General features: G+C 43.9%; 1 protein-coding gene across 1 annotated transcript in view; it reads left to right on the top strand.

Annotated features, from left to right (window-relative positions):
- Window positions 1-2818: 2818 nt before the first annotated feature.
- The window catches only part of MGAT5 (alpha-1,6-mannosylglycoprotein 6-beta-N-acetylglucosaminyltransferase), a gene marked incomplete at both ends in the record, with an annotated part of 233475 nt that continues 215502 nt past the window's right edge, over window positions 2819-20791 (top strand). Inside the window, 2 exons of the mRNA XM_080689223.1 lie at window positions 2819-3059; window positions 17752-17916. Of these exons, the coding sequence (XP_080545349.1) occupies window positions 2819-3059; window positions 17752-17916 (406 nt within the window). The remainder of the gene's footprint in view (window positions 3060-17751; window positions 17917-20791) is intronic.

Here is a 20791-nt window from a genome sequence, read left to right as displayed (position 1 = left end):
GGATTTGGATTGTCAGTATGATGAAGTGGACCAGGCCAGCCAGATGGAAGGAACAGCTTGAGTGAAGATGGGAGCTTCCTAGAGAAGGATGCAGGTTTATGGAGATGAGCAGCAGAGCAGAAGGTGTGTAGGGTGCAATGGGATAGACATATGTTATAAATAGTGTACGATGGAGTGTGAGCCTAACTTCATTGGCCCTGTGGTATTGTCCAGTGATGGAATGCATACACTTGGACTCTGGCTTTGTGGATCAGGGGCTCTGAAGTTGAGCATCAGACTCACCTGGGGGGCTTCTTAATGCACAGGCTTCTGGGCCCACCCTCAGAGTTGCTGACTCAATAGGTCTGAGTGGGGCCTAGGATTATGCATTTCTCACTAGTCACTCAGTTCTTGCTGAGTTTAGGGACCACACTGGCTGTCCCTGTCAACATTCTCACTGACATAATCCAAAATGGCCAACCACACAATGTAGAGAAAGGAAGACTTATTTGCTCAGTGTTTAGAGATTTGAGGGTTTAGTTCATGAGAGGCCAGGTCTGTGGAGCTCAAGGCATGGTGGTGGAGAGCAGTGAGAGACAGACAGAGAAGGCATGCACACAGTCAAAGCTCTACTCTCACATCATGAAGGCTGAAAACAGTGTGAGCAAGGGGAGGAGAAGAACCACATAATCCCCAAGGCCATCCCCGAGAGACCCTTTTTAGCGACCAAGCTCTGCTTCCAACATTGCCATTTTGTTTCTGTGAGGGCTAGAGAGACACTTTACATTGAAACCATTACACTGGCCTAGAATCCAGAGGTTTGTACATCTTTAAAAGTCCAGAGAGCAAATGTTTGTACATCTTTAAAAGTCCAGAGAACATATGTTTCTGCATTTCATAGCATCTCTATTCCATATTCTTCATTGTTGCTTTCCAATTTTGTTTGGTACTAGGGATTTAATCCAGCAATAGTCTAACACTGAATTATATCCCCAGTTCTTTCTATTTTTTTTTTTTTTGAAACAGGGTCTCAGTAAGTTGCCACTTACTGACCTCAAACTTGCAGCCCTCCTGTCTCAGCTACCCAAGTACTGATATTATACGTGTGCATGCCCAGATCCCATACCCTTTTGTGCATATACACATCATTCTTGGCCTTAGAGAGGCCAGAGAGGGCACAGGGATGGTGAGAGGAATGCTGGACACAGTTTATTGACCTGTGGGGCCATCTTTATGTTATCCTTTTTTGGCCACCTAGCTGGCAGACCTTTGCTAAGTAATTTCTCTGTACTTTTATTTTCTCATTTCATTTGTTTATCATAAATGGAAGTTGTTAATATTAATACTTCTTAGCATAGGATCCAGTGATTTAAGGCATGTGCATGTGTGTGTGCACACACATACCATTTGTCACAATGTCTGGGATATAGCTAGAACTTATTTATCATTTACTATTATTAGTAGAGGTATCCACTACGGAATATTCTGTTTGTAGGCAAGGCAGAGGCATTGAAAGGCAGAATAACAGAGATCTACTGCATTGCATCCTCTTTAAGCTAGTTACTCCAAGATCCTGCTGCCATTTCCTCTTCAGCTGCTTATGAAGCAAAAACCTTTTAATTAAATCAGTGCACACTCTGAATACCTCCTGGGTTAGTCCCTTGCAGGGATCATGGCTCAGTCTCTCCCTCAAGTGGCACTTTGGTTATTTGGCTGGTTCTTGAACCCAGGACTGTGGCCAAAGAGGCAAATATCTGGGCCTGCTGGTAACCTATTTGCAACCTGTGCTGAGGCCCTATGAGAACACTGGGCCAGCCTGTGCTGGTATCACAAGGGATCTGACTGCCTTAGTGTTGAAACTCTGCCCTTTAACTTTTCACTTTGCCTCATGTCGGGAGTGAAAGTGAGAACCACACAAAAGCAGATAGCCTGGCACTTCATGTTTCCCATGCTGCAGTGTGCAAGGGAGCTGTGACCACAGCTTTTGCTTGAGCAAAAGGCACTGGGGTGAAGCATGTGCTTATCATGTTCAAGGTCCTGGGTTCCTTCCCCAGCACTGCTCCCCCAAAACAGGCTAGAACAAAAAGACCACTGGCCTCGCTTCTGATATCTCTGGGAGAGGCTACCTGGTACCCCCTGGAAAGATATTTCTCATCTCTGAACACTGATTAAGAAAGCTGGCCATGCTTAAATAAGATAGGGGCCTGCTCCCCTGTCTGATCATGTACCCCTGAGAAGGATCTACTTTCCTGCTGGCCCCTCCATCTGCATGCTCTAATCCTTGCCCAAAGCAAATAATAATGACTTTGTGAGCTCAAGTTACAGCCACACAAAGTGCCCGATGGTGATATGACGCCACCCCTCTGCTTAGATTTTTGCTGACATGCAGCAGAAAATGCTTCCATCTCCTCCCCACCTTGCAAAACAAGCTTCCTGTTTTGAACTTGGTCCAGATGGGAGCAGCCCCACTCTACACCTGTTAATAGACTAGACACTTCCCCGTCCGTGTTCATACAGCTTCTGTCACCTCGCCAGATTTCCCCTCAGCTTGCGCATTTCAAATTGTAACCCAAGATACTGAACAGGTTAAAAAAAAGAAAAAGGGAAGTTGGCATTTGATGTAGTGAAATCGTGGCTTCTGGTTTATTTTGCTGTACTTCCCACGACTCCTTTACTAACTTGCCTCCTCCTTCACAACAGAATGGAAGCAAGGAGAGGAAATCGGCTGACGCAGGAGCCAGAGTGAGACCCGCAGACCTGCAGACCCAGCCTACACCATGAACTCGTGTCTACCTTCTATGTGCTGAGAGCCAAGGGCAGGTGACGTTGCTGGAGAGCAATGGCTCTCTTCACTCCCTGGAAGCTGTCGTCTCAGAAGCTGGGCTTTTTCCTGGTGACTTTTGGCTTCATTTGGGGGATGATGCTTCTACATTTTACCATCCAGCAGCGAACTCAGCCTGAAAGCAGCTCCATGCTGCGGGAGCAGATCCTGGACCTCAGCAAAAGGTATATCAAGGCACTGGCAGAAGAAAACAGAAATGTGGTGGACGGGCCATATGCTGGCGTCATGACGGCTTATGGTAAGTGCTGTGACCTGGGGGAGGTGGAGGTCTCCTTTCAGCATGCCTTGGCCTTGAAAGAATCCGAGAGGCTCGCAAACTTGAGCTTACCCTGGATTTGATATTATCCCTCACCACAGCCTTTCTGGGCAGTGAATTGTACACAGAGGGGCACTTCTAGAAAGTTAAAGCAGTGCCCTCTGGGAGGTTCCAAGCTCTTCCACATCTTCCAGGAGCAATGGGCAGCACAGTTAACACACACTGTTTGGTTTGTTTTTAGCCAGCTTCTCTTCCTCAACACATTTCTGGATGCTGTGGACACCAATGGGAGTGTGTTCAGGGAATGCCAAAAATCACTATCATTATCTATCCCTAAACAAAGCTTAATTAGGGTCAGTGGGGGTGAGGTGAGGAGGATGGGGAGGAATGTGTTTTTGAATGTCAGTCTGCTCGGAGCCAAATGCGTGCCTCCCCCAGGCATCACCCAGGGTGCTGGAACTTAGTGCTCCCTGATAGTTCTTTCCTCTGCCCTTTTCGGATTTGACTGTTCTCTTTTCTTGCAACTGCTCTCACTTTGCAAGAAATCTTTTTGTACCAATTGCTTAGTTTTAGGTGCCTTAAATCCTTTTTGAGAAGTACAGACTAGAATTAAAAAAAAAACATATGGAATATATCTTTTCTTTTAACAAAAGTAATGCCTAATATAGAAAATGTTGGAATACACAGACAAGGAAAAAAAAAAAGAGAAAACTCACACATTAGTCTACTTCTCCAGACAGTATCCATATTTAACACTAAGTATATGTCTTTCTAATATTTTAAGTGTGTTTGTGTGAAAATATACACATATATATGAAACAAAAATTGCAAATGAAATCAGAACCATACTTTTTGGGAGAATCCATATCCCAGTTGTCCTGTGGACACTAAGAACCCAGAACAGCCAGGGTGTGTAGAGGGTGACCTGTTACTGCTATTCAGTGACACTGAACCAAGGCTTCAGTGGTCTCAGCATTTGGGATTTAACATAGGGTAGCGTTGGGTGAGGTAGAGGAAGGTTGGCCTTTTGCTTTGCGACCCAATCAAGAAACCCAAGTATATAGCATTCAAATGATGATTCCTGAAAACATGTAGCAGTAGGCTCAGTTACATTCCGATTGAGTTCAGACACAGGAAATCACACTCAATTTTACATATAATTTTTTCTCCTGGAAACTTGGTTACATGATATATACTTATAAGGAGAAGATGGTGACTTGGAGGAACAATGTGGACATTCTTTTTCAATGCTTGCACTTGAGCATTCATACTATCTGCTTTTATTGTATTTCTTCAAGACTTGGTAGTGTCCATAAGTATTAGCTTGTAGTGTGAGTAGATAAAATGACAACATTTAAAATTTGGTAGGTTAAAAAAAATAAGTAAGGATCTGTTTCAGGACCCCATGCTGAAGACAATGCGGTAGTTTTAGGCTACATACATTTAAGTTACTCACTGACTTACATCTTCTATAACACTTCCAGAGTAGTAACCACCAGAAAAAGAATAAAGCAGGCCAGGCATGGTGGCACATGCCTGTAATCCCAGTACTTGGGAGGCTGAGACGGTCGGATCATTGGTTCGCAGACAACTTCAGCAAGTAGTGAGACTCATCAACCTAGCAGTACCTTGTTAAAAATAAAAATAAAAAAATAGGGCTGGAGATGTAGCTCAGAGGCAAAAGTCCCCTGAGTTCAATCCCTAGAACCATAAAGTAATAAAATAAAATAAATCAAATTTGTTGCCATTGGTATTGCCAACATGACAGATGACAGACAGTGTTTTACAGTTTCTGGGTTTTGTAGTCATTGTTCTACCTTTGGAGGAAGAGGAGAATCGCTCAGCAGTAACTTCCTCCTCCTGTTTATCTCGGTCTGTTAAACCTCTTCCATGGGCAGGAAGGAGCCATGTGGGCGTGTGAGTGGCACATGTACAGACTTTCAATTTCACTAACTGTCTTGGGTCTTTTTATTTCTTCTGTTTCTAACTATCTCAGAAGGAGGCTTCCTTCACATTCTAAAATACAATGATCTGGTCTTAGCCTTCAGCCCTACAGAAAGGTTATGCTTTTTAAAAAGTTATCAAAACCTAGAAAGTAATCTGTTAGAATTTTAACTACCTTGCATGCTGGTAATCATAGGACTTTGCATCTCACAGACACTGTAGGGATTATTTATTCCAACCTGCTCCTTTTATAGATGAATCTTGGCAAAGCAATTCATCTTTTTCTTAAAAACAGCAAAGAGGCAAATGGCCTCATCAGCAAGTCTAACTCATATTGCTAGTGTTTCTCATTAGGTCAGCTTGACATATCAATCAGAGAAGTCTTTGCAGCTGAATTTCTGAAATTTAATTGGACTGAAGTGTGTATGTGCTTGAAATATTTGGGATCATCCTGTTGAGATCCCGCTAAGACAGGCTTTCTCATCCATTACTACTGATATTCTGGGCTGGATGTATCTTTGTTGTGGGAGGTTATACATGCATGATAAGATTTTAGCACCAGATGCCAGTAGCACATCTAGTTGTGACATGCAAAAATGTCCTCAGATACAAGATTATAATGCCCGCCCTCCCCAGCAAACACAACCTCACCCATGTTCTTAAGAATGTTCTCAAGCAGGTAAGTGGTGGTTGTTATTTCAGATTGGCTAGAGAGTGTGGTCCATGTGCCAAATTCAGAGTGCTGCTAGTTGATATAAATAAAACTTTATTGGAACATAGCCACTATACTTATTTATAACAAATGCAGTAACAGAGAAACATGGTCATACCAGTAATTATTTCATAGAACATCTCAAACATTCTGAATTTGTCACTCAGCAGCCACAATAAGTCATTCTAAATACTCATCTGATCATTTTCTCATTGACCCAACAGTTTCCCAGGATTCCCATGGTCCAAGGCAGAGTCAGTGACCTATGGCTTGCAGGCCAAATCCTCCATGCTACCTGGTTTTGTAAAGGAAGTTTATTAGAACACAGCCATGCCCATTTGTTTATGCATTACTGTCACAGGGACTGCAAAACCTAAAATATAATTTATGACTGGTCCTTTATGAAAACTGTCAAACTCACTCAGAATGTCTCTGGGTGAATCTTTCTTACAGGAGTATGTGTGTGTGCACGTGTGCACATGCGCGCGCTTATATCTTAAGACTCTTTCATCTCTCTATGTTTGGATTCACACCACATACCTTCGTAATGCACACATCCAAACACAGAGCTCTCCCCTCTGGAAATGCTCCTCTGGAAGTGTTCTGATCACATTTAAGGGAAGCTAAGCTAAGCTACAATACCTAGTAGATGAGGTGTATTAAATGCATTTGCAACTAAGTCTATTTTCAACTTATGATGGGTTTACTGAGAAGGATATCTGTAGAAATTTCAAAGAGAAACTCTCCCCTTCCTCACCATCCTCATTCTGATGATTTGTAAAGAAATTTATAACTTTCTTTAGAGATTTGGCAAACCAAAGTTTCTGTTGGAAGGTCTCCCAGGCATTCCTGTATATTTCCCTGTGAATCCAGAGAAGAGTGTATTAGTTCTTGTCCCCAACTGAACCACAGTTGAGGCCCAAGCTCTCTGCAGCCCTTCCTTTTCTGCATTTCCCTGGCCAGCACGGCAGAAATGGGCCAGTCAGGGCATCGTGGGAATCGTGTCACGGATGGTGCCACTCACCAAGTCAATGGCATTCTTGTTTCTGAAGTGAATTGATCAGTCTCTGACGGCTTGGCCCCAATTCTGATCCTTTAGTGATCACCTTTTATCTAAAAGGGCAGGCCTGTTCTCTAAGGAATAGTAATGGAAACCTGAGGCCTTGTGAGGTTCCCTCTCGTGGTCCATTTGCACCTTGTTAATCCTGTCACATTTCACGTCTTTTCTGGACACTGAGGTGCTACCCTGGCAAGGTCATCAGGTCCGGTGAACTGCTGTGGGCACCTGCTTCTCTCTGTTCCTCCCACCCATATCCCACTTGCCTGCTTCTTGGCTCCTCACCCTTGAGGCTCCACAGCCTGCTCTTTTCTACCTTCTGCCCACCTCCTGGCTCCTTGGGCATGTTGGACGTAGATTGTCCCTTGATTGGCTCATATCCTTTAAGGCTGGTACTTGAGGAAATGTCTGTGTTGGCTGATGTGGACCCACTGCTGTCTACATTCTGTGCCTCCAACAGGAAACAGAGAGGGACAATATGACTTTGTTTTGGGGGATGCTATACTCTCTGGGGAGGAGAGCAATGATGAACAGGAGAATAGTAGATAGCAATAAATTCCTTGAAGAAAAATGACAGAGAGGATGAATGTAATAAGGAAGGACCCAAGGGGCTACTCTGCCAAAGAAACAACTGGGCGGAGTAGGAGGAGAGAGGTCAAGGCAGAGCATACCCAGCAGAAGGCACAGTGTGTACCAGGCCCTGAGGCTGGCATGTGCCTTTGGGTGAGCAGGAAGCAGAGTTGGAAGGTGGTGAGGTCTCAGAGGCGGGCAGGGGCGCGGGAGGGCAAGGGGCGTGACGAGTGCACTTGGCCTTGGCTTTGCTGTGGCCACTGCCACCTCTGTGGGAGTCAGGAAGGTAACGAGGATGGAATTGCTTCCCATTTCCTTAAGGAGGCACCTGGCTGTGGTGAGAATCAGTGTAGGGCTTTGGTTACAGGTTACAGAGCGTGGTAGAGAGGTGACTGCTATAGGCTTGGACACTTATGTTTAAGACATTGGCCCCTGGTAGTGCGCGAGAGGTTCATCCGAGAGGGTACTAGCTTCTCTGTGTTGTGGACTCAAGATGATGTTCTGAGATTGACAAGAGCTTTACTGAGTCTTCCCCCACCTATGGGGGTGGGAGAGTATGTTGGATTTCATCAGTTAAAAGCCTAGAAAAGGTTTGTTTTTTTAGTTCACTTTTTTCTTTTTGCCTCTGTTCCTACCAATAGGATCGAGGCTCTTTTTGGGGAGGGCTGGGAATTTTTGTGGGATAGTGTGGAAAACCACCATTGCCAAAGCAGAAATTTCCTCCTCTGAGGAAAAATACACTGTTCTTGGGGAAAAAATAGGCCAAGCTGGTTGGCAGGGGAAAAAATAGCCCAGCTGGTGAGCGTGTCTGAGGAGACCTCGGCTACTTTAGAGTGACGTGGCTGGTGTGAATAATGGAAGGGTTTCTGCCTTAGAAAGCTTGGAAACTAAAAATGGGCCCCTTTGGGGCTTTCTCAGTTATGCTGCGGTGCAGGCTCAGCCCTCCACTTCCCCATGCAAGCTGGGCCCAGCTCACCAGCTCGCCTGGCAGGTCAGAGGTCTGAGGAGACCGTGGGGTGTTTGCAACAGGAGTCAAATTGGAGCACAGGGTTGGTTCATCCTCCCCTTCAAGAAGGCTATTTATTTTGTGCCACAAGTGCCTGGCCTCTGTGTCTCGGGCTTGGCAGGGTCCCCTCTGCTTGGTGGCTGTGGCTCAGCACCACCCTCTCCTCTCTCTTCCCAGCTCTCTCATAATGTTCCTTTGAGAACCTGCTGGGCAGGCCTTCTTGTTGCCTCTATGGTACTTGAAGAGCTTGTGCCTTCTCACAATGGCCTTGGTGCCCAGCCACACCTGGGTGTTTCCCTGTCCTAGCCTCTGCATCTTCTTCCCTCCACCTTTCTCTTCTCTTGTTCTGTGTTTCCTAGACCTCTGCCTGACCCAGTGCCTCCATCACTCGAGCAGTTTAGCAGCACATAATTACTGTATGTGCCCTCATCTCCCCCTTCCTCCATTTAGGATGGAAGCACCAAACAGTGGGGACTGAGATGCATTTTGCTCCCCACTCTGTCCTGGACCTTGGCACATCCTGCCTGGTTCATAGTAGGAACCGTGAATGAACAATCTCCCCCTGGCCCCAGGACGCCATGTCTATCTGTGTGGTACAGTTACAGCTGGGACTAATTTGAGAATCCTGGTAATGTCTTTAGTGAAGCAGGAAATGGAAGGAATTCCCTGAAGACACCACATCCAGGAGGATCCGAGTAGTGATTATGCATGCTCCTGACACGGGAATTGTTTATTCTGGATGGTCAGGAGGGACAGTGGGGGCAGGGAGAACATGTTCCACAGTAGATGTGGGTGCCTGAGCAAGTCGCTGATCTTTCTAAATACTCCTTCCTCTTTTATGAATTAGGGGATATAATATCACTTACCTTGTAGGACTGTTGTAGGAACCATAGGGGACATAGTTTATTTAAGCACTTAGGTTAGTGAAGGGCATTTGTTGCTATTATCACTAACCTGGCCTGGGTATACCTGCATCTGTTACTATCAACCAAAGCTATTGATATAGACATTTGAAGGCAAGGATTTTGGGAACCTGTTTGTGCAGATGTCCTTTGCATTAAAAGGAACAGAGCCACACCAGATGAGTCCAGAGGTATGCAGGTTGGCCACCCCCATCCTAAACAAGAAGGTGTGATTGTCATTGTCATGTTCAAGAGAGAAGAATTTCTTTTGCAGGCTGTAGAGAAGTTGGGCCATGCAGCTTCAACTTTGGGTCTTTTGTTGTTGTTTATAAATTTTTAAAATTATTTTATATATTTTTTAATTTTTATACTTTTATCAGCATGTGTGCATGTATGTCACTTTCACCTTTTTGATCTTTGTTGGTTCTTGGATGATTGTTGGTGGTCATGTATTCAATATGGGCTGGTGTCTTGATGGAAGATGTGGTCCTGCAGTCATGTTGACTTCCCAGACCCTGTGAGTCTTTGTCTCTTTGCAAACAAGCACCAAAATGAATGATTCCTGTTCCAGGTGGCTAGCAAGGTGTTAGGAAAATTCAGAGAATAACCCAATAACTTCATTCAGCCTTATTTACTGATTCCATGAAACATTTGATATCTTCTACAGGCCTATATTTGATTTTATTTTCCCAGATTCTGCTGTCTAGAAAGTCCCTTAAAATACTGACACCCTTGCAGCACCCTAGGGATAGCATTCGCTCCAGGGGGAGGTTCTGACTGAAGCATGAATTCATAGTTCTCACCCAGGAGGGAATGATGGTCAAGGATATTGATGGCCTGAGCTGCTCTTTCACTTTTGTGATGATGGCTCAGTACCCTCTGTGTTCGGGCTCTGCAGCCGGTGCCAAGTGCAGGGTGATGGGCACCTTTGTCAGTTCACACACAGGCCTTTCTCCACCAAGTAGCTTTAAAATTCAATTGAAAAAGGCAACGGGCATCATTAAACTGTTTCTGGAGGAGTTGTCTTACCTGATATGAAGGTACTTGTGGCCAGAAATCTTGAATTTTGAGAGTACTGTCTATATGTTTAAAATAGCTTTTCATAGCCAGGTATGGCAGGGTACACCTGTTATCTCAGTACCTGGGAGGCTAATGAATGAAGATTGCAGGTTCAAGGCCAGCACAGTAACCTATTGAGACCCTGTTTCAAACAAAACAAAACAAAACAAAACAAAACAAAACATTAAAGGGCTGGGGATATAGCTCAGAAATAGAATGCTCCTAGGTTCAGTTTCCAATACTTTGGGCACACACACACACAAATAGATTTTCATTCCTATATGACTTTGAAAGTAAAGTTTTTATAAAATTGAGAGCATATTAGGAAGTATAAAATATAATTTAAAAAATCTTACCCTCATACCCAGATCTTAACCACTAATAAAATTTTGGGTAAGACATGGTAGGTAATCCCAGTACTTTGGGAAGCTGAGACAGGAGGATCACAGGTTTAAGGCCAGCCCCAGCAATTTAGTGAGACCTTCAGAAATTTAGTGAGATCTTGTTTAAAAATAAAAAATAAAAAGGGGTGGGGATATAGCTTGGAGGTTGCATGCCCATGAATTCAATCACTAGTGCTATATATGGGACCTTTTAAAAAATTAAGATCAGGCCGGGTGTGGTGGCGCATGCTTGTAATCCCCGCGCTTGGGAGGCAGAGACAAGAGGATCGCGCAGATTCTAAGCCACCCGCGCTGGCTTAAGAGACCCTGTTTCCAAATTTAAAAAGTATAAACATAGGTCTGGGCGTGTAGCCTGGAGGTAGAAGGGTTTCCAGGAACCCCAGTACCACCAAAATAAATAAATAAATAATAAAAAATTAAGATCACATTTCATTTATAGCTCTAAAAACTCACCTTTGTTATACCCTCGTGCCACTTGGTGATTTGATGACTATATGTGTTTCCTCTTTTGTCCATCCATTCAAGAAGTATTGTTGAGCCGCTGATATTAATAGCTATTGACAAGATGGACCCTGTGGCTGCCTTCCCCGAGTTTACAATCCAGTGACTTCTTCTGTCTTATGAATGGATGACGTGCAGTTTGATCTTTTCGTTGGGTGTTTGAGTAGTTTCCAGTTCTTATCTGTGATAAGTAAAACTGTACTCTTTTATAAATAGCAGTGCTGTGAATGCCCTTGTACATAATGAGTGGGCTGTATTTTTGTCATTGCTATAACAGTATTATCTTTCTGTTGAAAGGTCATTTTAAAATTAATTTAAGAATATATAATTGATGAAACTTGACATTCCTAGCAGTCACTGGAAATACAGGGTTGAGGTTAATTCTTTTTTCATTAGCACTCTCCTTTCTCATTAACGCCCTGTCTTCCGCCAGTTTCTCCCAAGCAGCAAGTGAAGGCTCTCTGTGGCTCTGTTGTTCACACCCTGTCTCTTGGGGCAGCCTGGTGAAAAGGGATTTTGGTTAGAAGCAAACACAGAAGTGAATTATTTTTGACAGCTTAGATACAAGTCCTTGCTCATTGCTTAGTTGGTTTTGAGCCATAGAATGATGGTGGCCACACCTTGAAAATATATCTCAGCTTTGGCTTTGCCCACAAGCCCTGACAGGTGACTCCTGCAGATTCTGATGTTGTGTGGAATTTGGGGCTTGAAACTGACTGCAGGAGTAAGTCTGAAGAACAGCACAGCTGAGGACCCCTGCTGAGGACCCCTCCTGTGGGAGCAAATCCCAGGGAAAATGGGGTGGGGGGCAGTGCAGACCCCAAACAGTCCTTCTTGGTAATTCCTTAAGTACTGATCAATGTGATGATAGAGGAAATTCACCACCCAGTCTCTCAGTATTAGCTGGTAGATGTGCAGACCCTCCACCAGTACGGTTCCCGTTTCTGCTAAGATCCCACCGCCTTGGATTCTAGGTATGGAGGAAGTGTGGCTAGCAGTGCTGTCTCCCTCGCTGTCCTGGTCAAGGTGGGGTCAGTACCTGACAGCGCTTTGCACCCCTCGGTGTCAGTGCTTCCAGGAAAGGACCTTCCAGGAGCTTCAGAGCACCTGTTCTAATGCCGTGTAATCTCTCTCAACATCGATCAAGGAACTCAACTCGAGGCATGAGAGAAACCAAAGGGCATTTTCCCCAGAGGGGCACTTTAAATGTTTACAACGTCTTTGATCTCATCTTTATCACATACAGTGAGTTTTAGGAACGCAGAATTATGGTAGTAATGTTAGGATTAAATTTTTATTGCCAAGTCTTTGAAACACAAACAAAATTTTAAAAGCTCATTAGTAATTGAAAATTGTAATCCTGCTGTGGACACATTTTACTGCTATAATAACTATAAAATGCAATGATAAATATAAAAATATTAAACTAGAATTTGGAGGAGTATTTTTACTCTCATTTTCTTATTAAACTCTGTTGAAATTATTTTCTTTAGTGTACAGCCTCATTAGATAAATGGGTTACCATTAGAACCAAAACAAACAAAATACTATTTGTTTCAAATTACAATAAAGCCGTTGAGAGTTTTTGCAGGTTTAACTCTAAAATACAAAGGTGAGAAATAATTTTCTCATCTATGAAGGTATAGTTTATCCTATTTGCTGAAGGATCACAGTTTATTTGTTACATGTATTCACCTCTTAGCTTATATAAAAGGTACTTATTGAGTACTATAATGTGGCAGCCACGGTGCTTAGTTGGTAAGAATGCACAGATGGCTTTCTGTCATCCTCATCTTTGTGTAATTCATTAGTGTCTTTAATCTTGAACCTAAATGGTGACTCACATGACTGCTTGAATTGAAAATGAGCTGTTTTTATTTTAATTTATTTTTTTCATATTAGGAGAGAAAATGTGCTTACCCAGCAAAGGTGCCTAGAGAGGCCAAGGTTTTTGGTAGCCCAATATTCTCTCTGCATTTTAAGGCAGGAGATGTGGAAAGGCAGTGTGTGTGTGTGTGTGTGTGTGTGTGTGTGTGTGTGTGTGTGTTAATGACTTTATTTGGTGATCTCCAGCTAACCTTAGCTTCCATGAGCAGGGACACGGGCAAGGTGATGGAGTCATCACGGCAGTGTTACCACTGACCCGACCCTACAGGGTGGCTGGGATATGACTCAACAAGAGCATGTGGTAGAATCCCAGAGGGTGGGTTTGTAAGCAGCAGGTCAGAATTGCGCGCTGACCAACAGCTACTTGGTGGTTCTTAAGAGGTAGCCACTCTGGGTGAGAGCCGCTCTGGCTCTGGAACTAGACTCTGAGTGAGTCCTGGGTCCCCATGGCCTGGGGCAAAGTACTCAGCCTCTCTGCGCTGCAGCTTACTTGCCTGTCAAGTGGCAATGGGAATAACCATGGGTTTCTTGAATGTCTTGAGTTAAAGCATGCAAAGTGCTTAAGACGCAGAGACTAGCACACAGAACTCACTGAGTGGTAGTTGTGAGGCTGAACATCAACATACTAACCATCATTGATTCTTTAATTTCTTATTGATATTATGTCACAGAGTCACAGAAGGTCTATTGGTGGCAGGTAGGGATCAATAAGAGTTAGTAGGTCTCATTTCCCAGAAGACTGGAGTTTGAGAATAGGGGAAGAATATCTTGCTAAATGTTAATGTGGCAACTTCATGTCTTCCCTAGGCAGTGTTCCACCAAAGACTGTCACCAGACAAGCACTTTGTCCAGGGGTCCTATTTCCTTTTAACAGGGTTTGAAAAGATTGCCAAACCTTGAGAGCTCCTCTGAATTGGCTGGCCTTCTGTTCACTCCCTAACTGCGGCTTCCTCTGGGGTGTGCACCTCCCCTCACCCTGGGAATGGAATTTGCACTGCATGCTTGTTCGTAAGGCCCTCACCATGTTCTCTCTTGATACCACCACAGAGGAGCAGTAGGGCAATGTGCCAATTTAAGGGCTCCCAAATGGGAGCCATCTTGCCCCCACCCCCAGGAGGTATTTGGCAGTATCTGGAGACAGTTTCTATTGTCACTTCTGGGGATTGCTAATGTTGTTTAGCAGGAGAAGCCAGTGAGGGCCACGAGACATGCTGTGATGCATTGGAAAGTCCCCACAACCAAGACTGATCTAGCCTGCAGAGTCCTTCCTGCTGGGATTGAGAAGCCAGGAGGAGGCCGTGCTTTGTGTTTGCTTAACTACAATGGCTGATAATAGCCAAATGCTGTTTTAACACAGCATCTAGTTGACCATGTTAGGGGCTCCAGGCAGAGAGGGTGGAGATGAGGACATTGATGTCCTGCATCTGAGGCACAGTTGCTTCTCCAAGCTCAGCCATCTCTCTGACACAGCTGTCCCCATCAACGTGGCTGGCCTCTGGTAACCTTCAGAACTGGGGATGGCCAGTTAATGCAGTAGACACCGTGACAGCCGAGCGGGTGACCGGCTCCTGCTGTCCATGCCAGCTAAAAATGATGTGCCAGGAACTCACTGAGTCATGCTGACCACGGGATGCAGCCCTAGAGAAGGGATCTCAGGGCCCTTCTGATATAGTAATGAAGCTTTGTGCCGCCCAAGAAGAGACTTCTGTAGGAAGGATGGTGGGGGTTGTTATATTAATATATTTAATGGGTGGTTACAAATTAGGTGCCAGGTAGTGTTTGGAATAATTTATAAACATAACTCTTTAAGGCTTTCTGTTCTGTTTTGGTACTGGAGATGGAACCCCGGGCCTTGCACATGCTAAGCAGATACTTAGCACTAAGTTACATCCCTAGCCCTCACTGAGTCTTCATAAGAAAACCAAAGAGAGCGACCTGTTCCTATGACCATTGTGCTTATAAGGAAAAAGGAATGGGCATCTCTGACTCAGACCCAGAACCTCTGTCTCCATAGTCTGGGCTCTACATGATGGATGAAAGACTCTCTCCTGCACACTGGAACTGTCTCTGAACCTCAGTTTTCTCCTTTGTAAAATGCAGTTGCATTTACCTCTCAGGGAGGATATGGGAATAAAACAGGGCTGCTTATCTATGTGTGTGGCCCAGGATGGGCATTCAGGAAACATTAGTTGCCCTCCAGTCATCTCTGTTGTGGCCACACTTTTAACTCCATTGCCTCTGTGCTGGGGCTGGCTTTGTTGTGTTTTGATTCCCACATACTGGTCAGTTGGGTGCAGCCACAGGAAGGGAACTCAGGAAAGGCTCAGGGAAAGGAAGCAAATCATACTCCAAACCTCTAGAAACAGGAGGTATGGCACACCATCCCAGGTCACACCAGGAAGATGCTATGGTGGTTGGAAGGCAGAAGGCAGGAGTGAGGGGAAAGTTCAGGGCACTACTTTTATTAGGGTTTTCTTGGTAAGGCAAGGTGGGTTAGGGTGAAGAGAGTGATCTTTTGGCTCTTTTGAATAATTTGGGCTCTGAGCAGTTGCCTGGCCCCTAATTCTAAGGCAGAGGAATGATTATCTGATATGTGTGGACCAGATAGTGAAGTTATGGCTTGGGGGTTGGATAATTTGTTTTGTAGATGACATGCTCCAGGCTGGGCCCTCTGCTGTCTCTATGAATCAGCTAACTGGAGGGATAGCCAGAAACATTTTTGAAAATAACACAACCTGATGTATAAAATATTTTTAAAAAGAAAGTATAGTACCTGTAGATAAGATACACACTGAACAGCAAAGAAATGGGTCTCAGATATTTGTTGGAATGAACAAAAAAACAAGCTGCCTCAGACCTTATTGTAGTGAAGAGATCTAGGTTTGGCGAAAGGAGACTTTGCCAAGAACCAGATTTTTAGGGTAGAAAGACAGACTCTCAGGATGAGGATGTGGATTTTGTTTCTAATGACTTTCAGAATGAAGATGTGGATTTTATTTTTGTTTATAGTTCTTAGTCTGCTTGAATGATGCTATCTGTAAACCACTAAGAACACTAATAGCCATGGTAATTACATATCTGTGTTTCTGGTCTAATGAGTTTCTCCCTTGGCCAGGATGCAGCTTGGCTGAGTAGATTGGCTGCCTTCTGGGTTGGAAAGTGGACCAGGTGTGTGTTTAGTTCCTGGGAAGATCAGAGCACCTGTTCAGAGGCTAGCTTGCTCTGTTCTCAGAAGAATTGAAGGTGACACTTTCCATTTGTCTTAATTCAGGGCTCTTCTACACCCTGCTGCCCACACTGGGCACTTTTCCCCTGGCCCTTTCCCAATTCATAAGTGGCTCTGAATTCTGTTTCCATGGATGGCTCTCCTCCTGTCCATCTGCCTTCCTAACACATATAAGTCAGTTTATCTTTGATGACCATTTTCCAGAAGAAAAGTTCTAAGTTCATCTCTTTTTACCCCAGTGGAATATGTTGTGTACACATATATTAAACCACTTCTACGGGAACAAAGGCACTGCTCCTATAATTTATACAAAGAGAAGTGTGCTGTGTGTGTGTGTGTGTGTGTGTGTGTGTGTGTGTGTGACTGGGAATTGGACCTAGGGGACTCTACCTCTGAACTACACCCCCAGCCCTATTTTATTGTTTATTTTGAAACAGGGTCTCACTAAGTTGCTGGGGGCCTCACTGAGTTGCTGTGACTGGCCACAAACCTGTGATCCTCCTGTTTCAACCTCCCAAGTACTAGGACTATAAGCATGTGCCACCACGCCCAGCCAAGTACACAACTTCTTAATGTATCATCAGATGTGTAAGAAATGTGCTCCTCTCCTAAGATATTAGCATCATGAGAGAATCTCCCCAGCATTGAGAACAGTGGCAGGGATGTACTATTTTAATAAATGTTTGTGAACACATGATGACTCTGGTCTTTAAGTATTTTCCTAAATTTGATTATAGTCAACTCTGGGCTAACCAGCATGCCTGGAAAACTGGAAATGTAGCTTTTATTAAGTGCTGCCACATGGAACCAGCGGAAATAAACACTTTTCCAAGAAATCGGGACATGTTCGCACACCCAGTACTAAAAATAACAATGGCCATGCTCCTGAAGCTGCTTTGAGACCTTGCTGCAGCATCAAGTTGCTGCTCTGTGTGCCAGTGACCACAGTGCTGTGAAGACGAGGAATTCAGTACTCTGCAAGGGTAGAATGCTGTGTAACAAGATGAGTGGTTTTTTTTTTTTTAATGATTTTAGTAGCTGGAAATAATTTTACAATTTTACTCTTTACAATATTTGCATTCTGCAAGAAACCCACTTGTGTGGTAGTGTGCGAGGCAGTTAAAGATGCTCCCTGTCATCTCTAAGATGTGGTTTGTTGCACAGATCTTTTGTGCCATTTCAGAAACATTGGAGAAGTTTTGTTTTGGTTTTTGGTCATGCCGGAAAGCAAACTTGAGGCCTGGCACGTGCTAAGCAAATGCTGTACCACTACGTTATATCCTCATTCACATTTATGAAGCTTGTTCTCCATGTTAAGGAGTATTTGTGCATGTGTGTGTGAGAGAGAGCTAGACACATATGCTGAGGCCATAGGATGTTTTAATTCTCTGCACTTTCTTTTACAGATCTGAAGAAAACTCTTGCTGTGTTATTGGATAACATTTTGCAGCGCATTGGCAAGCTAGAGTCGAAGGTGGACAACCTTGTTGTCAACGGCACAGGAACAAACTCGACCAACTCCACCACCGCTGTTCCCAGCCTGGTAGCACTTGAGAAAATTAATGTGGCAGGTATGAATGGCAATTCCATGCCCTGAAGTGGAGTTGAACTCTGCTTTGGACAGGGGAAAGAATAAAGGAGTGCATTGATTCCTATGGGTATAATACAAATTCTATAAAGTTGGCATGGCTATTGTGAAGATAAGCTAAAATTTATCTTTGAGTAACAGATGCTGGAACACTTTTTATGATCTCATATAATATATGTAATATCTAATGGTTTCTCTGACACATTTGCACAGGTTGAGCTCCTGGAGTTGACTTCTAATAAGGGGTTTCATATCACAGATGAAAAATAGAGAGGTCATCTGAGAAGCTCATGCCAGTTAGACTTCCTGTGTCTTCCATTACATAAAATAGATTCTCTCTTTCCTTTAGTTAAAGCAGAGCTGCCATTACAGAAAGTGCATCCTCTGTGTAGTTGGAGCAGTAGAAGTTATGGTAATGGCCTTTAGGACACAAATGGCCTCTGCTTTTCCAGGCAGCTTGTACAACCACCCAGGGACACCACCATGCAATTCCCACTGGGGTGCATTTTGTCTGGGCCCTTCTTGAAATTGGAACCTTGGGCAACAAAAGGGGATCGGGTGAAAAAGAAAACCCAGATCGTGCACAGCGTGTCATAACACTGCGCTGGGACTGGCCCTTGAGTCAATGTAGCTGAGCCAGGACTGCTCTTGTTAGGGTGACCTCAATTTCCTAGGGACCTAGGACAAAGAGAAGAGCCTGAGAATAAGGACTAGATGCTTTGAATAAATGATGGTGAACAAGTGATTGATAGATCTGGTGGATGGGGTAGGTAGGCCCACTCTGGCTGAAAGATAAAGTAAGTCGCCTGGTTACTTTTCATTTGTTTGTTTGTCTACCCATACTGGGTATTGAACCCAGAGATATTCTACTGTTGAGCTACATCCCCAGCACTTTTTATTTTTTTTTTTATTTTGAAACAGGGTCTCGCTAAGTTGCTGAGGGCAGCTTCAAACCTGCAATCCCTCCTGACACAGCTTCACAGGTGCCTGGCTACTTTTGAAATTAAAACAAACAAACAAAAAACTAGTTTCACACTCTCTTTAGCTCATTTTTTTCTCTCTCCTTCTTTCATATAAATATTCACAGACTTAACTAGGAGGGATTCTTTTCCTTTCTCACCTCCCAGAGTTAAAACATTTAATCAGTTCACATTATACAAACTGGTTTTGTTGCCTTTTTTGTTATATTCTTTGCCCTTTAATGAATTTTAAATTGCAAAATATATTTCTGATAATCCAAAGTATGCAACCAAAGTATTAAAAATAACTTTTAATTACAACACAGAGGCAATGTCATCTAGGCCATAAATCCCGTCTTCCCTGCAGTTTCCAACAGTTTCTGTAATTAGACAAGAAAACCTCCCACTGTGTTGAGCTGCTTATTAATAAAAGGGAGCCCTGGCTCTCCTGTCTCCACTCCCCCATGCCTCTTCCCAGGAGAAGATGCTACCAGAAAGTTCCTATCTGATTTCATCACAGTACAGTTCTGCATGATTGGCTTTGGAGGTGGGATGGGTGTTCTGCATTTAATTTTGCTCCCCTCATTCTGCTGTAGCTTCTGAGCCTATGTAGACATCTCTGCTCTCATTCTCTCTCCTGCTGTGGGATCTTTGGCCTCTGTTGTCCTGAGTGCCAAGGAGAGAGAGAGAGAGAGAGAGAGAGAGAGAGGGGGGGGGGAGGGAGGGAGAGAGGGAGAGAGGGAGAGAGGGAGAGAGGGAGAGAGGGAGAGAGAGAGTTCCTGAATGTCAACCTCCAGGGATGACATGGGAGGGTCTTGGTGCTACTTCTTTGAGCTCAGTGGAACTCAGCTAACAAACATCTTGAACATGTTCTGTAAGCCCTTGGCTCTGAGCAGAGCACCTTTAAATGTGCTATTGGTGCTATGTTTTTAATATTTAGCGACTTGAAGTATTGTGTTTTATTTTTTCCTCTCTGGGAAATAGAAGCAAATGTGGAGTTGTGGCTTTAATAATTAACCACATTTTCATATGTGTGTGGGATACAATCTATCTATACCTTTGGGATTTTTATTAGTCAATTAGGAAAATACTATCCATTCGTATATACATGCACATTGGTCCAGAAGGTCATGGATATGCTGGGCAGCCTCCTCCATTTCCCCCAGACGTCAGAAAGTCCTTTATATCCTGTCAGATAACCAACACATATTTTGCAACTATTTGCCATGCCTATAGATCAGGATGCCAAAAAGCGGGAGGGCTGAACTTGACGGTCATCACTCATCACCGGTGAGCAGTCTCTCATTGCTTTTCTGCTCTCCGTCTGGTCATGGCCACACTGCGGTCCTTGGCGCCCTGTTGTCATCTCAGCGATAGCTCTGAGCTGTGAGTGAGTTTGTTTTTATGGGGTTCCGATCTTGGTGGAGTGAGGAGGCTTTTCTTTCTGCCTTCCTGCATGAAGACATGTGGTAATTGCTAGGAAATGCTCTCCCTGGTGTCTTTACTGCTTGCTCTGGTGTCTTATTGCTCACTGATGTTTCTGACTGCTTACTGTTGTGTCTTATTGCTTGCTGATAGATCTTCTGCTCGACTATAAACTGTTTCTAAATTGGGTACCATAGCAGTTGAAGAAGGGTTCCCTAAATTCATTTTCTTTAAATGGATAGCTCTGTGTGTATGTGTGTGTGTGTGTGTGTGTGTGTGTGTGTGTGTGTGTTTTGCATATGTGTGTTACCACGCACATGTTCTCCTTATTCTATTGAGCTATTTTCTGTGTGACTTTTTACCCAAAATGGTTTTGCTTTCTAAATTTATCACTCTTGGGCTTTTTTATTATGCAAAAGTCAGTGTGCCCCTAGAGAAATTTAGGTGGAAATGAACTTTATTAAGACCAAGAAT

This window comes from Muscardinus avellanarius (genome assembly GCF_963383645.1).
Source record: "Muscardinus avellanarius genome assembly, chromosome: 2".
Taxonomy (NCBI): Eukaryota; Metazoa; Chordata; class Mammalia; order Rodentia; family Gliridae; genus Muscardinus; species Muscardinus avellanarius.
The sequence above is the reverse complement of the archived record's forward strand: the minus strand, read 5'-3'. Positions and strand labels throughout refer to the sequence as shown.